The following is a 12352-nucleotide window of genomic DNA, read 5'->3' as shown; positions in this document are numbered from 1 at the left end:
TAATCTTGTTTGACTGACCATTTGCACCCACGTAAATACACACGCCCGCTATTTAACGTTCAAATCCGCTAGGCGGCAACACGAGCGCGGCTCACAGCGAATTCTTTTTTCAGAACTTAGTATTAAAATCAGTATTCAAATGATACTGATATTGGACCAGTAAAATGTATCTCTTTGGCTACTAGTGTGACTTGAAATCCCCTTGAGCCAGCCACATAGCTCTTTTGGATGCGGAGGAGTGAGCATTGCAAAAATCTGGCTCGGGTCTTTTTCACCCAGTGTGTATCCTACGTTCGAAAAACGCGCTTGCTGAATAAATTAATTTTTTTCAACAAAAAAAAAACAGGTTGAGATTATGATATCGGTTTGTTGTAAAGAATAATTAAAAAACATTAAAGAAAGTGTTTTGGATAACGTTTTTTGGTATTTTGGCTTGATAAGGCAAAACGGTGTGGCCTTTACCCAACTTCCTAAGATAGAAAAACTAGTTACAAATGTTTAAAACGCGATCTAGCAATGTGCAAGTACCATAACGGTAAAATTCGAGTCGAATGTAGCATTAATTAATAAACAAGCTTTGTAAATTTATTTAGAGTTCTAATTAAATATGAGGATATTTGCCTAAATTTATTAAGAATATCAAAAGAATTGCTTTTTACGAAAAGTATCTAACTTTTTAATATAACCTCAATTTTCACACTTTTCAGAAAACTGCTATTTTTAATTTGCAAAAAATATAATTTTTGGAATGAATACAAAACACATAGTTCCATCTTAAAACTTAACTGTTCAAAATTCCATTCATCATTTATAGGGTATCAAAAAATAAATCGTTTATAAACATATAAGAATCAAAACAAAACTGTTTTCTAAAGAAAAAAAGTTTTCTCGTTGGTTTTGAAAAAAAAATTTTCCTAAATGATTCTATTAAAAAAATTAATGTTTTTCATGTTCATCAGAAAATTTTCTTTTGGTTACAATAGTTGGAATTTGAAAAATGTATTATTTATAATGAAAAATAATGGTTTAAAATTCCGAATATTGAACAAATAGACCAAATGCAACATAGAAATGTATGAAAAGTAATTGGCGGTCCTGAATATAAGCAACTTTGTTTTATTTTAAGTAACTTTAAGTAACTTTTTATGAGTAACTTTCCGAAATGCTTGATTACTTTGAAGCGAAGCACTCTTTAAGCAACTTTTCGTACTTTTTAGCTGGGATTTAATTCAAAAAAATCCGCAAGTACATTTTTAAATAGAAATTGTTTAACTAATCAATTTCTTCTTGCAAAATCAGAAAGAACAAATGCGTTTGAACAAAAATGGGTACATGCAATAATAAAAATGTGTTCTGACAATGAAGTTCTTAGCGAAAACAGTTTTCTTTGAATATCTCTAATAAACTCAGAGAGAATTTACATAAATTTTTAGTTTGGACAGCAGCATAGTACACCTGGGTATATATCACCCATGTGTGTATCTTACATAACTTTTTGATTGGTTAATAATTTATATTTTTTTTAGAAAGTTTTAATACCCTCCCCCATACGGCAGTACTTCAACCTTGAAGATTCTGATACATAAAAGGTAGATAAGAAAGCTTTAGCTGTCATAAAGTCTAAATAAAGCGAATACCATTTTACACTACAAATTTTTGTTTATTTATTGACATGCATATATTTATTTGTGACAACTTATTTATTTATATATTTATATTTTTACAATGTCATTTTTAGGGGCAGGAAATATACCTAATTTAAATGGTTGTGGCGGCCACCCCTGCACGCCAAGGCCCATGAGAGCGAAAATTGAACCACCTTCATCTTTTGGTGGACGTTGTTTACGATCATTTCCGTGACCATATCCTATTGTTGACACAAATAAAATATCAAAATTAGCACCCCCAAAAGTGCATGCGCCGACTCTGTGTGCTGGTATGGGAATAAATTTTATTATTTCTTTATTCTTTGGATTAACTTGAATGACCTGAGAAAAATTAAAAAATTTATATTTATGTTTTATTTTTATTTTCGGAAATATTTTTTTAAAGATTGAAAAATCCTTACTCCGTGACCATCATAAAGAGGCACCCAGAGGTTACCATCCTTATCAACTGTCAGACGACGTGGATATCCCACCATTTTTTGTTTTTTCCAGTTAAAAACGATCTTAGACTTATCTAAAAAAAAGTGATTTAATTACGTTATAAATTATAAAAACTTACACTTTCACGAAATTTCTTTTTCAATTATAATAAGAAGTTTTGTAAATAAATCTAACTTTGCGTTGTAACAGGGAATTACCGTAGAAAACATGGTCAAAAATGATTTCTATGATTTAAAAATTAATTGTTTTGTTAAAAATTCGTTTTCTTATTTCAAATTATTTGTTTGGCTGAAAATTAAATTATGAAATGTTTTCTTGAAAATCGATTTTTTTTCTTTTTGAAGATCTATCTTTTTTATTAAGGATTCGACTATTTTATTTTTAATTCATAAACATTTCTTAAAATGTAGCGTTTTTTTGTATAAAATAAATCAATTTTGTTAAAAACTCGCCCGTTATCGTATATATGTCATATTTTTTGGAACAATGTAACTGCTTGGTTGAATCGTAACTTGTGTTAGTACACCGTTCAAATATTTTTTTAAAAATATTTTCGTAAATCACAAATTAATTTTTTTAACTGAAAATGTAACTATTTTTCTAAAAGTTAACCTTTTTCAGTAGAAAAATGATCTTCGTGGTTGTGAAGTTACTCTTTTGTATGAAAATTTATTTCATTGTTTGAGAATTTAACTATTTAGCTCAAAAATTTTTTCTTTTGTTGAAAATGCATTTTTCAGGTCATTTTTAATTTTTTGGTAAAAAATTAATTTTCTTTGTTTAAGATTTTCTCTTCTCGCTGAAAATTTATTTACGTGTTTGGAAACTTTACTATCTTCACAAAAATTAATTTTTCTCACTGAATATAATCATTTATACTCAAAATTTAAGTTTTTGTTTAAAATTCGTCCTGTTTTTCCTAAATATTACACGATTTAGTTTGAGAACCATATATTTTGTCTAAAATTTAGCTTGTTTGTAAAAATTTTTTCCACTTGTTTGAAAAGTCATCTTTTTTGTTAGAAAATTAATCTTCTTGTTTGAAAGTTTTCTCTTTTGGTTGAAAATTCACTTAGTTGTTGAAAAATTTAACTAATTTGTTGGAGGTTTATTTTGCTTATTTAGAATTACTACTTTGAACTAAAAACTTAACTATTTCTATTTTTTTGTTAAAAATTCATTCTTTTTTGTTGAAAATTCTACCATTTGATTTAAAATTCATATGGTTTGTTCAAGATTTTAATTTTTTTGTTGAAAGTTGAACTACATAGCTGACAATTCATCTTTTTTGTTTAAATATTTATCCATTTTCGTAGAAATTTCATATTTTTTGGAAAAATTAATGTCTTTCCTCAAAACGTAATTTTTTTAGTCGGAAAATCAACTAGTTTGTTCAAAATTCACGTCTTTTTTTATTTCATGTATTTCATAAAGATTGCGTATATTTTCTTAAAATTTGCCTTCTTTGGTAGGAAATTAATCTTCATGGTTGAAAATTAATTTCAGAGCCTGCTAATTTAACTATTTTGTTAAAAATTCAATTTTGTTTTTGAGAATAAAATTTTCTTCTGTGAAATTAATATTTTTAACAGAAAATTGAACTATTACCATTTTGCATTAAAAATTCATCCTTTGTGTTAAAGATTCAACTGTTTGATAAAAAATAAATATATCTTGTTTGAAATTTAATTTTTTGCGGTAAAGAGTCGACCTGCTTGGTTGAAATTTTATCTTTTTTGGAAGAAAATTAATCTTAGTGCTTAAGCATTTACATTTTCTGTTGGAAACTCATTTCAATGTTTGAGAATTTAATTATTTTGTTAGAAATTTAATCTTGTTATTTAAAATTAATATTTGTACTGAAAATTGAACTATTTCTATTTTTTATTAAAAATTCGTACTTTTTGTTGTTGTTAAATATTGAACTATTTAATTCGAATATTTATACTTATATATTGTTTTATATTCAGTAATTTTTTATAAAAAATTGAGCACTTGATTCAAAATTAATCTTTTTGGTTGAGATGTGCATCGACTGTGGTAAAAATTTCATTTTTTTTGGAAAAAATGTAACTGTTTGGTTTAAAATTAATTTTCTGTGATTGAAGTATCAATTATTGTGTTGAAAAAGCCTTTTTAAATTGAATAATAATTTTTTAATCTCAAAACTTCACTTCCTTTTTTAAAGTTTAAAATTTATCTCTTTGAGTTGAAAATTCATATATTTGCTTAAAAGTTCGTTTTATTTGGTGGTTGGAATATAAATTCTTGTGTTGAATAATCATTTTTGTACTTCAAAACTAATTTTTAATCTGAAAAATGTTGTTAAAAGTTCGTCATTTCTGATTGCAAATTAATCTTCTTAGTTGCAAATGTAGGTAAATGGTTCAAAAATAATTACTTCAGTTGCAAATTAAACTATTTTGTTTAAAATAGGCTATTTTATTCAAAATTGAGGTATTTATTGTAAATTCGTCTTCTTTATTAAAAATTAATTTTTCAACTGCAATTTGAAGAAACTTCTTTTTTCATTGAAAAAATGTTGAAAATTCATATTCTTAATGGACAATTCATTATTGTGGTTCAAAATTCATTTTTCTCGGTTTAAAAATTTATCCGATATCGTAGAAAATTTTTTGCTCGGAGAAAATGCAACTATTTTGTTAACACCTAATTCATTTCGGTTGAAATATAAATTACTTTGCTAAAAAGATTTTTTTTTCTTAGGTTGAAAGTTATTTCTTTAAAACGAAAAGTAGCCAGTTTAATCTTTTGTTGAAAATCCATGAGCTTTTGCAAAAAATTCAACTATTCAATTTAAAATTCATATATTTTTTTTATCATTCAGATTTTTTTGTAGAAAATCCATCTTCTTAGTTTGAAATTAACCATTGTGCTTTAAAATGCATCTTTGCTAAATGAGTAACTTTTTAAAATGAAAATTTTACTTCACTATTTTAAGTTAGAAATCTATCTTTTTAGTTCTTTTCGATTTATTTTAGTTCTTTTTTAGTTTTTAAAATCTTTTTCAGAGTTAAGGCCTCAAAAGGGCCACATGCGCGAGTACTCTGTCGAGTATATTGCGTAATATTGTGCATTACAATTGGAATTGGTTTTGGCGCCCCTGGCTTGTTACGTGTCAATCCCCCTGAATTCAGTTCAAGGCTATTTGAAAGCAACTCCTGTCACTGGACTAAAAGCGAGAGTTCGCTGTTTCAAGTTCGTTTTCTTGAAATAGAGAATTTATAACCTGGAACAGAAATTTTTTATTAAAAATTTACCAATAAATTTTCCTGATCCTCTATGAAAACTGTAGGCTAAGATGTTATAATTTTCCTTAGAATCGATGAAATATACTTTGGGAGGAATAGTCGCAGCTGTGTCAATCACAAGTCCAATGCTTGAAACAACTTTCGTAATTTGTGGTTTACAAAACATAAGAGAATTCACAGAATTCACACTTCCTAATTGTTGTTTATTAATATTCGTCGTCCCTGGAATATAATAAACAATATAAAATATAATAATTAATAATGAGGAAACAACTCTGGCAATGCGTTGGACCATTCGGTTATCCGGACTAGTAATACGAAGTAATCCGAAGTTATTTTTTAATCAGGAGTAATCCAAGTACTCCAGAGTAATCCACTTGTAATCCACTAACAATACAAGGAATTTAATCTTTACTCATGTACGTAGTTTTTTCAAAAACGCAAAAAGTTTCTCCTGAAGGTTATCTTTTTAGTTATAAAATTTATTATTTATTTAAAAATTTAACAGTTTTTTTTAAATCATCCTTTTCGGTTGCAAAATTAACTATTTTGTTAATAATTCGTCTTTTTGGGTTAAAAATTCAAGTCTTCGTAAAGCATTAACCTTTTGTTTAAAATTCATATTTTGTTGCTGATAAACAACCGAAATTTTTTTGGATAGAAATGTTTTTTTTTAGTGAAAATTTATTTTTTTAAATTTAAAATCTCGTCTTCTTTGGTAGAAATATAGCATCTTTTTTCAATAAAAAATGCAACTGTTTTGCTGTAAATTCAAATTAGTCCCTAGAAAATGTACTTTTTGCTTAAATTTCGTATTTTTGTGCTGAAAAGTCAATTTCAATTTTTTTGGATGAAAATTCAACTTTTTTTAAAATTTGTATTTTTATTTAAAAATTCACCTGTTTCTGTAGAATTTTCATCTTTCTTGGATAGAAATGCAAGGGTTCGGTTAATAATTCAACAATTTTGTTAAAAAGTCATACTTTTTGGTTTAAAGTTTTGCTATTTTGTTGAAAATTAAATTATTTAACAAAAAAATTACTTTTTTGTATAAGCTTAATATTATAGAGGTTCATCTTTTTCGGATGAAGATGCAATTTTTTGGTTAAAAATTAAAATATCGTGTTAAATAATAAATAGGCATACTTCTTGGTAGAAAATTCTACTGTTTTGTTAAGATTTTGATTATTGTTTGCATGATTTGGTTAAATCCCTTTGTTAGGATATAATTTTTTTAAGATTTGTATTCTTAGCAAAAATTCATCTTTTTTGCTGAAAGTTGAACCATTTTGTTAAGAATTGAAAAGTTTAGTCAGCCTTTATTTAGCTTTAGATTAATTTTTTCATTTAAAAAGGTTGATATTTTTGAGTTGAAAATCCTCTTTTTTTTTGGGAAAATAAAATAATTTCATTGGTTTGAAATTTCATTTTTGTTGGGTAACAATGCATAACATTTTTTTTTGAAAATTCGACTATTATTTTAAAGAATTTAATTCTTTTGTTGAAAATTCAAATAATTTGTTAAAAAGCTATCTTTTATAGTAAAAAATACATTTTTTTGTTCAAAATAAAGGAATAAATTAGAAAATTAAACTAAAAAATACGACGAAAAAAAGGGGGTGCCGAGGTAGAAATATTTTGGAACAGTGGAGTTCTCCGCTTAAACTATAGACTCACGCAAATTTTTAATCAAGAGGGATTAATTTACCGAAAAAGAAGTTAAAAAAATTGTCAACAAAAGAGGCGAATTTTAGAGAAAAATTATAAATCTTTGATTACAATAATATAAACATTTAGTTAAAAAATTAATTTTGGAATAAAAAAAAAGATTTTTTCACAAAATAGTTCAATTTTGAACAGATAAAGATGAATGGTCAACTAAAATGAAAAAAACTTTGAGAACAAAAAATAACTTTTCAACAAAATTGATTAATTCTCTGCAAAAATATAATTTTTTATTAAAATAGCTGAATCCGTAACAGAATTAAAAGATGAATTTTGAACAAAAAAGCAGTTTTTTTAACCCAAAAGGATACTTTTTAACAACACATTTTAATTTTCAACAAAGTGGGAATAGTCAAATAATCAGTTAAAATAATCTATTAGAAAAAAGGTTTTTCAATCAGATAGCTTTATTTTCAAGCAAAGAAATCAATTTTCAACAAAATATTTCTATTTTCACGGAAAATTAACATTTGAAACGAAAAAGGTAAATTTTTACAAAAGAAGTAGAGTTTCCAAAAAATGAATCAAATTCCAATCAAAGTATGAATTTTCAACCCTGAAAATTAATTTTATGCCCGAGAAATACGAATCTTCAACAAACTGTTGGAACTGTAGTCCAATTCGGGCCTTCTGTACCTAGAGGTCGCCACCATCCGGACTCTACTATTTCTAGTGGCCTACATTACACACTGACTCACTCACATAATCTTAACTAATGTCTCAAAGCTTTTGCCTAAATGTCACGCCGCTCAATATCGTTCAGAGTAAATATCCCATTTGTAACAATATACGGACTATATTTACGATTATACCCACAGTGTTTTATTTATTGTTCCCACGGAAACCTCCTCTCACAGGTTATAGGTCCAGATCAAACTCTAAAGTTCGAATAAATTTCAAGCCCGAACAGTGACAAAAAACAAACGCTTAAACCAGAGTGAGAAATATTCATAGTTGTCTTAGTGCTGTGGTGAAATTAGATTATTGCGAACGCGTACGAACGATTCCTAACCTAAAAGTCAGTGGCTTCTAGTGACGCAAGCAAAGTTTTTTTTATCCACGATGGCACACACAAATGTAGTAAACTCCAGCCGACTCGACACTCTCTTAAAGGACAACTACAATAACTGGAGGATCAAAGTCGAAGCCATTCTCATCAAAAATGATACTTGGGGCTATGTTTGCGACGAAAAAGAAAAACCTGCAGTCACCGTAGGAGACGTTGCTTCCAAGGCAGCATACGACGCATGGATTAAAAGAGGATCGCAAAGCTAAGCCGGATCTAATTTCATCAATTAGCCCTTTTGAACTAAAGCAAATACGAGGTTGCGTAACCTCTGAAGAAGTATGGGATAATTTAGAGAACGTTTATATGTCAAAGGGTCCTCGACGCATGGCTTCACTACTGAAACAAATTACGCAGCAAAAATTGCAGGAAGGCGAGGACGTGAGGGAGCATTTTTCCAAATTTTTTGATGCCGTAGGAAAATTAGAAAACATGAATGTTGAAATAAATGACAAGCTACTCACCATCATGATTTTCAATACCTTACCTAGAAGTTTACAGAATTTCCGTTGGGCCATACCCTGGCGGACCAAAGGAACCGAATTGAGCCTCCGCAAAGTACCCATAAAGACCCCATTGGGTCCCCATTCGGTTCCTTTCTAAAAAATTCGAAAAACAGCAAAATTAACTTTTAAATTGTTGAAATTCGGATTCTACGTTAAAATTCCCTATAGAAGATGCATTTGAAGTGTAGCAGTCAACATGTGTTATACGTCTTTTGTTTTTAAAACTTTTTACCGTTGCAAAAAAAACTATTGCGATTATTCTGTGACCTTCTATTAGGGAATTTTAACGTAGAATCCGAATTTCAATAATTTAAAAGTTGATTTTGCTGTTTTTCCGAGTTTTTTAAATAGGAACCAAATGGGGACCAAGTGGGGTCTTTAAGGGTACTTTGTAGAAGCTCCATTCGGTTCCTTTGGTCCACCAGGGTAGAGACGCGTGATATTTTACTTGACGCAGATGATCTAAAGATTAAAATTCTCGACAAATACAACGCGATAAAACAAGCCGTCGACGATCTGGATTCCGGAGCCATGCTCGCGAAACAACACCACCCAGGCTGGAAATCATCGAAATGAGGTGAAGGCAGCGGACAGGAAGACGAGGGAAAACCGAATCCATGCGGCTCACAAGTGAAGTACAAGTGCATGTTTCGTGGAAAACAAGGCCACAAAGAGGCAAAATGTATTAAAAAAACCAATCTTCTAAACAAGATGAAAAATTTTCAGACGAAGCCTACTTCTTAAGCAGCACGGAAATCAACAAATCAGCGAACATTTTAAACAGCGAGGACAATGAAAAATTGTGTTTAGACAGCGGATGCACTTCTCACCTCTTCAAAGATAAAGCATTGTTTACTGATTTTCAGGAAGTTCAGAGTGGACTAAAATTGGCCAGTAACGCGGACGGTAACCAAATTTTATTTACGGAAGATCGTGCTTTTATCCAAGACTTTGAAGGAAACATCAAAATAGTTTCTGACCATGAGGGTGACTTGTTTTATTTAGAGAGCGGATTTGAGATGACTTGCGCAGTTTTAAGCAGCAAATTATCCAAGGCCACAGTACGGCACGAACGTTTGGGTCACTTGAACTCGAAAAACATGGGGACTATGCTAAAAAAGCACAGTGTTATAGGCCTCGACTTAAAGAACGATACTGATCTAAGTTCGTGCAAATCCTGCGTCGCCGGAAAACTCACTAGCACCCCGTTCCCGAAACGCATCGAACGCTCACCTACGATCTTAGATATTGTTCACACGGATTTATGCGGCCGAATGTGAACAAAATTGAAAGCTGGGGCTCGTTACTTTATGACTATCATGGATGACAATTCTCGTTGGTGTAAAGTTTATTTTCTGCGTCACAAATCCAAAGTCATATCCAACTTTGTCGAGTTTAAGAATCTGGCCGAAACTCAGACTGGCCACAAACTTAAGGCCATCCAATCGGACAACGGCAAGGAATTTAAAAACGCAGGAATGGACGATATCTTAAAGAAATCTTGGATTTAACGACGGTTTTCGACGGTATATACGCCTCAACAAAACAGCGTAACCGAGCGTAAAAATCGAACACTCGTAGAATCTTCCCGGTGCATGCTGATCCATTTAGGGCTTCCACCATCATTCTGGGCTGAGGCGATCGCTACCGCAAACCACATAAGTAATAGGTGCATCAAGAAGAATGTAGATGAAGGAAATCCTTATCAGAAATGGACAGGAAAACGTCCCAACGTTGGCTACTTGAGAAAATTTGGGTACAAGGTCGACATCCTTGATAAAACTCCGAACAAATATAAGTTCGAACCCAAAACCCTCCAGGGCATTAGTAACTGCGACAACTTGAAAGCGTAACGCGTATGGATTACCACAGAAAGAAAGATCCGAGTTTACAGAAACTAGAAGTTCTTTAATGAATTCGAAAACAACGAGAGTTACGAAGACATTGTCAGCAAAGACACAGTGAATGGTCGCTTCAAATTGTACGAAAAAAGCGATGATGTGCCTAGTACTCGAGAAATTGAATTTGCTCACGATTTGCAGAATCATGAAGAACCAACTAAGCAAGACGCGGCCCTGGACGACCTCTGAAGATCAAGACCGGAAGGCCTGGCAGGCCCAGGAAGCAGTATCAAATGATAGACAACATCGCAGTCGACGAAGAAGCTCAACAAAACGAGGACATTCCAATCGACAAAAATCACCCTACTGAAGAAGATGGAGACAACGAGCACCAGCGAAGATGAAAATTTGGAATAGTATGATGCCGAGCTAGCTGTGAGAGCATCTAAGGTCACATTTTCTGAAGCCGTAGCTGAGCCGGACTTCCACGAATGGAGGAAAGCTATCTACTCCGAATTCAAAAGTTTAGTCTCGAACGATACCTGGGAAATCGTTGACAAGCCTGTCATTGGAAGAATCATTGGATCCAGAACTCTTCTACGAAACGAATATACGTCTGAGGGGAACCTGGAGCGAAGAGAAACTCGCATTGTAGCTCAGGAATAAATGCAACGTCCTGGCATCGATTTTCATTACACTTTTGCACCGGTCGCTCGACTCGGCTCTCTCAGGCTCTTGATGGCCTTAGCTGCGAGGACGGGAATGACAATATCGCAACTTGACGTCACAACAGCCTACCCCAACGGAAAAATCGACACCGAAATCTTCATGCAGAAACGACAACTCCTAGAAGAAATGCTAAACAGGATAGTCCGAGGCGAAAAGGAAGCAAAACTTTTCGACAGAGAGAAAAATATGCTCCAAAACCTTCACAAAGGAAATAAGGTTTCCAAGCTGAAGAAAGCCATACATATTTCGAAGAAGAAGACAAGGACGACACGATTGCCTATCCATTCAGAGAACTCATCGGGGCACTTATGTACGTTGCCATAGGGACACGTCCCGATATTACTCACGCAGTCAATTCGTTTAGCCAGTTCAATGGATGCAATCGGAACGTTAACTGGACAGCAGCGAAATGTATGCTAAGATATTTAAAAGGAACCATCGATCTTAAACTCGTCTACAAAAAAGACAACGAGAATCTCAGAGGATATAATTACGCTGATTGGGGAAATTGCATCATCGATAGGAGATCTTACACCGGATCTACTTTCATTCTTTCCGGCGCAAAAATATCATGGGAATCGCGGAAGCAAAGAACAGTTGCTCTTTCATCGACCGAAGCCGAATACATGAGTATTACCAATGCGGCTAAGGAAGAAATCTACCTGATGACATTTGAGAGAATTAGGATTCTCAAAATTGGCCAACGCAGAGCTCTCCAACGATAACCAAGGGGATGGAAAGCTTGCTGAAAACCCAGTATCTCACTCAAGGTCGAAACATATCGACATTAGACACCACTTTAATCGAGAGGTCTTGGCAACTCAACCTTTGAAAGTATCTTATTTGCCAACTAAGAAAATGATCGCCGACGTTTTTACAAAATCTTTAGTCGCCTCTAAAGATGTTTTCTGTTCTAGAGAACTCGGTCTTGTTCCAGTTGAAGGTCTACCAGGCTCAAATTGAGGGAGAGTGTTGGAACTGTAGTCCAATTTGGGGCTTCTGTACCTAGATGTCGCCAACATCCGAACTCTACCATTTCTAGTGGCCTACTGTACACACTGACTCACTCACACAATCTTAACTAATGTCTTAAAGCTTTTGCTTG

The 12352-nt window shown here is 32.1% G+C and overlaps 2 protein-coding genes across 2 annotated transcripts; one reads left to right on the top strand and one right to left on the bottom strand.

Annotated features, from left to right (window-relative positions):
- Positions 1–1712: 1712 nt before the first annotated feature.
- Positions 1713–7758, bottom strand: LOC117176371 (regucalcin-like). Its single transcript, XM_033366615.1, has 4 exons — positions 7707–7758; positions 5390–5602; positions 2069–2181; positions 1713–1988 (listed from the first exon to the last, which is right to left on the bottom strand). The coding sequence occupies exons 1-4, from the start codon at positions 7756–7758 to the stop codon at positions 1713–1715; spliced, it is 654 nt and encodes a 217-aa protein (XP_033222506.1).
- A 3426-nt stretch (positions 7759–11184) lies between these two features.
- On the top strand, positions 11185–11972 carry LOC117176370 (secreted RxLR effector protein 161-like). Its single transcript, XM_033366614.1, has 2 exons — positions 11185–11395; positions 11473–11972. Exons 1-2 carry the CDS (start codon positions 11185–11187, stop codon positions 11970–11972), a joined length of 711 nt encoding a protein of 236 aa, XP_033222505.1.
- Positions 11973–12352: the final 380 nt, after the last annotated feature.

Source organism: Belonocnema kinseyi, chromosome 7 (genome assembly GCF_010883055.1).
Source record: "Belonocnema kinseyi isolate 2016_QV_RU_SX_M_011 chromosome 7, B_treatae_v1, whole genome shotgun sequence".
Taxonomy (NCBI): Eukaryota; Metazoa; Arthropoda; class Insecta; order Hymenoptera; family Cynipidae; genus Belonocnema; species Belonocnema kinseyi.
The sequence above is the reverse complement of the archived record's forward strand: the minus strand, read 5'-3'. Positions and strand labels throughout refer to the sequence as shown.